Source organism: Onychostruthus taczanowskii, unplaced genomic scaffold (genome assembly GCF_017590055.1).
Source record: "Onychostruthus taczanowskii isolate IOZ18803 unplaced genomic scaffold, ASM1759005v1 scaffold1080, whole genome shotgun sequence".
NCBI classification, from domain to species: domain Eukaryota; kingdom Metazoa; phylum Chordata; class Aves; order Passeriformes; family Passeridae; genus Onychostruthus; species Onychostruthus taczanowskii.
In genome coordinates, this window is record NW_024497409.1 from 1 (window position 1) to 4,877 (window position 4,877).

General features: G+C 49.1%; 1 protein-coding gene across 1 annotated transcript; it reads right to left on the bottom strand.

The window, feature by feature from the left end:
- Positions 1-36: 36 nt before the first annotated feature.
- On the bottom strand, positions 37-1,426 carry MPDU1 (mannose-P-dolichol utilization defect 1). The gene is made up of 3 exons (XM_041419652.1): positions 1,268-1,426; positions 859-924; positions 37-179 (listed from the first exon to the last, which is right to left on the bottom strand). The coding sequence occupies exons 1-3, from the start codon at positions 1,353-1,355 to the stop codon at positions 43-45; spliced, it is 291 nt and encodes a 96-aa protein (XP_041275586.1). The 5' UTR covers positions 1,356-1,426; the 3' UTR covers positions 37-42.
- Between the last annotated feature and the right edge of the window lie 3,451 nt (positions 1,427-4,877).

The window sequence follows — 4,877 nt, forward strand, 5'->3', positions numbered from 1 at the left end:
CCAAATTTCCCAAACCCCCCAAAAAACCCCCGAACCCCCCCCTCACCTGAAGGGGAAGCTCCTGGCGCAGCCGTAGCCCACCGACCCCCCCAGGGCCAGCAGCTCCAGCAGCACCGAGGGGAGGCTGAGCCCCCCCCCACTGCGGGACCCCCAAACCTTCAGCAGCTGGGGAACCTTCACTGGGGGGGAAACGGGGTGAAATCCCAAAAAAAACCCAAAAATCCACCCCAAAACCACTTAAAAATACATCAAAATATCCCCAAATGACAAAAAAATACATCAAAATACCCCAAAATTATCCAAAAATGCCCCCCCAGGGACCCCCAAACCTTCAGCAGCTGAGGAACCTTCACTGGGGAGGATATAGGGTGAAATCCCAAAAAAACCCCAAAATCCACCCCAAAATACCCCCAAACCACCCCAAAATGGCTTAAAAATACATCAAAATACCCTAAAATTACCTCTAAAGGTCCCCCCAGGGACCCCCAAACCTTCAGCAGCTGGGGAACCTTCACTGAGGGGGGAAATGGGGTGAAATGCCAAAAAAAACCAAAAATCCACCCCAAAACAGCCCTAAAATAGCCCAAAATGGCTTAAAAATACATCAAAATACCTCAAAATTACAAAAAAATTACATCAAAATACCCCAACATTACCAAAAAATGCCCCCCCAGGGACCCCCAAACCTTCAGCGGCTCCCGCTTCACTGGGGGGGAAATGGGGTAAAATCCCCCCCAAAAATCCCCAAATTTCTTGCAAACCAACCCAAAATCTGCCCAAATTAATCCTAAAATAATCTGAGGCCACAAAACCCTCCCTGGAGCCCCAAAATCCCCTCAGATCCCCCCAAAATCTCACCCAGGACGGATCCCGCCACGATCCCGTAGCCCAGAACTTTGCTCAGGAGGATTTTCAAGCACGGAACTGCGGAGAAAGGAGAAAGGTGAGGTGAAGTGACGCCAAAATTCCCCAGATTTCCTCAAAATCTCCTAAAAATTCCCTCAAAATCCCTTAAAATGCCTCAAAATTTGGATCCCCCACACCCAAAACAAAGATGGCGGCGGCATCGCCTCACAGCCAAACTAAAAATGGCGGCGCTCCTTCTCCCGCGCCCGTAACCAAAATGGCGGCGCCCTGTCACAACTCCCGCCCGTAACCAAAATGGCGGCCGCCCACACAGCCCTTAAAGGCGCCCCAAAATCCGGCTCAAAACCCCCCGAAAAGGCCCAAAAAGCCCCGGAACCGCCCCCCGCGGCCCCTCCGGCACCGTCGAGGAGCTGGAAGCGCAGGAAGAATTGGTCGAAGCAGCGTTCGGGCAGCAGGAACGGGACGAGCCAAGGCCGGAGCGGCTCCATGGCGGCTCCCGCGCTGAGGGGAAAACGGCGGGAAACGCCCCTCGCGCGCTGTGATTGGCTGAGGCGCCAGAAAACCCCGCCCCTCTAAACCCGCCCTCTAAGGCTATTGGTGAGAATTGCGAAGTTGCCTGTCAATCAAAAGGTGCGTCTGGCTGCGATTGGTCAGCGGTTTCTTGCGCAACGCGATTGGTTGAGTGGGCGTAAAGCTCCGCCTCCCGCTGGCGCGGCGAGCTGTGATTGGTCGGCTTTTTATTAATGCGATTAAAGTTTTAAATCCCCCCGAATCCCACAGAAATTCCCCAAATTCACCCGAATTTTGTCTCGGGAGCGATCTGAACCCCCCAAAATCCCTCCCACATCCTCTCTTTAAAGCGTCAAGTGTAGATGACGAACACAAATTTGCGGGGTCTTGAGTGTTTCGATTTTGGGGCATTCCAGAGGGGCCCAGATCCCGAATTTGATGGACTTTGAGCGATTTGGGGGGTCCAGGACCAGATCTCGGGGTTCAGTGGGGGCGTCACTGACCCTTTTTTAGGGCATTAAAACCCTCTTTTGGGCTTTCAGATGGAGATTTTGGGTTCTCAGAGGGATTCTGGGGTGGCTCAACCCCTTCAGAACGAAATTTTAGGCGTCCAACTCCCAAATTTTCGGGACTTGGGAACATCCAAAATGAACCTTTCCACGGTTTGTCTTCGCGCATGTGCAGTGAAGACGCAGACGCCACCATAGATGGCAGAACTTCCGTTCTTTATTGTCCCTATTGCGCATGCGCCATACACGCATGGGCGCCGCCATGTTTACCGGCACTTCCGTACTTATCCTTTCCTGTTGCGCATGCGCAAAGTAGCCATGGACGCCGCCATGCGTGCCGGCGCCGCCGTACGCATTCGCCAGGCCGCACCCGGAAGCGCTGAACGGGCCCGGACCGGAGCCGGGACCCCCCGGGATCCCCCCGGTAACCCCGGACCGGAGCCGGGACCACCCCCCAGGATCCCGCTGTAACTCCGGGACCCTCCCGGTAACCCCGCACCGGAGCCGGGACCCCCTCCGAGCATCCCCCCCGGGACCCCCCCAGGACCCCCCGGTAACCCCGGACCAGGCCCGAGACCCCCCCCGGTAACCGAGGATTCCCCCCCAGACCCCCCCGTTATCCGCCCGCTGTTCCCGGGATTCTGCCGGCGTTTAAATCCCTTCATCCCCCCAGAATTCCCGAATATTCCCGGGGTCTCCTCGGGATTCAAGGCCCCAAAATCCGCGGGATTTTCTCTCGTTCTTCCCCCCGGGATTGCCTCAAAATTCCCGGAATTTTCTCGGGATTTAACCCCAAAATTTCCCCAATATTCATCCAAAATTCCCGAAAAATCACGGAATTTTTCTGGGATTTAACCCCAAAATTCCCCCAATATTTCTCAAAAATTCCCAGAATTTTCCTGATATTTAACCCCAAAATTTCCCCAATATTTCCTGGATTTAACCCCCAAAATTCCCAGAAATTTCTGGGATTTAACCCCAAAATTCCCCCAATATTCATCCAAAATTCCCAAAAATTCACGGAATTTTTCTGGGGTTTAACCCCAAAATTCCCCCAATATTAATCCAAAATTCCCAAAAATTCCCGGATTTTTTTTCTGGGATTTAACCCCAAAACTTCCCCAATATTTCTCCAAAATTCCCAGAATTTTCCTGAGATTTAACCCCAAAATTTCCCCAATATTCCCTGGATTTAACCCCCAAAATTCCCAGAAATTTCTGGGATTTAACTCCCAAAATTCCCCCAATATTTCACCAAAATTCCCAGAATTTTCCCGAGATTTAACCCCAAAATTTCCCCAAAATTCCCAGAAATTTCTGGGATTTAACCCCAAAATTCCCCCAATATTTCTCCAAAATTCCCAGAATTTTTTTGCGATTTAACCCCAAAATTTCTCAAAAATTCCCAGAATTTTTCTGGGATTTAACTCCCATTATCCCCCCCAAATTCCCAAAAATTCCCGAATTTCTCCCGGGATTTACATCCCCAATCCCGTCGATATTCCTGGAATTCCACCAGGATTTAATCCCCCAAAATTCCCGGAATCCCTCTGGATTTAACCCCCCAAAAATTCCCAAAAATTCCCAAAATTTCCTTGGCATTTAAGGCCGAAAATTCCTGGGATTGAATCCCTCCAAAATTCCCAAAAATTCCTGAAATTCAGCCAGGATTTAACCCCCAATATTCCCGAAATTCCTTCGGGATTTAACCTCTCAATTCCCAGATCTTTTCCCTGTATTTTCCTTCCTATTTTCCCATTTTTCCCAAGTTTTTTCTCCATTTTCCCTCCTATTTTTTCCCTTTTCTCCCTATTTTTTTCCTCCATTATTCCCCGTTTTCCCTCCTATTTTCCCTAATATTTTACCCAATTTTTTCCCATTCTTTCCCCATTTTCCCCTCCTATTTCCCCTCCTAGTTTTCCCATTTTTCCCCCCAATTTTTCCCATTTTTCCCCATTTTCCCCTCCTATTTCCCCTCCTAGTTTTCCCATTTTTCCCCCCAATTTTTCCCATTTTTCCCCATTTTCCCCTCCTATTTCCCCTCCTAGTTTTCCCATTTTTCCCCCCAATTTTTCCCATTTTTCTCTTGGGTTTTTCCCATTTTTCCTTGGGCTTTCCCATTTTTTCCCCATTTTTCATTGGATTTTCCCCATTTTCCCCCCATTTTTCCTTGGGTTTTTCCATTTTGCCTTCAGTTTCCCATTTTTCTTGGGAATTTCCCATTTTCCCCCTATTTTTCCTTGGCTTTTCCCATTTTTCCTTGGGTTTTTCCCAATTTTTATTGGGTTTTCCCATTTTTCGTCGGGTTTTCCCATTTTTCTTGGGCTTTCCCATTTTTCCTTGGCTTTTCCTATTTTTCCTTGGCTTTTCCCATTTTTCCATGGGTTTTCCCATTTTTCATTGAGTTTTTCCCACTTTTCCTTGGCTTTTCCCATTTTTCCTTGGGTTTTTCCCATTTTTTCCTTGTTTTCCCCCATTATTCTTTGGGTTTTCCCATTTTCCCCCATTTTCTCCCATTTTCCCCCATTTTTTTCCCCATTTTTCCCATTTTTTCAGTTTTTCCCCCATTTCCAGCTCCCCGTGGACGATCCCATCATCTCCCAGGACGAGGTCATTTCCCCATTTTTTCCCCATTTTTTCCCCATTTTTCCCCATTTTCCCCATTTTTCCCCGTTTTTCCCCATTTTTCCCATTTTTTCAGTTTTTTCCCCCATTTCCAGCTCCCCGTGGATGATCCCATCATCTCCCAGGACGAGGTCATTTCCCCATTTTTTCCCCATTTTCCCACTGATTTTTCCCATTTTTCCCCATTTTTTCCCATTTTTCCCCATTTTTCACATTTTTTCAGTTTTTTTCCTCCATTTCCAGCTCCCCGTGGATGATCCCATCATCTCCCAGGACGAGGTCATTTTCCCTCTCACCGTGGCCCTGGACCGGCTCCCGCCCGGCACCGCCAAGGCCAAGGTGGGGACACTTGGGGACACTTGGGGA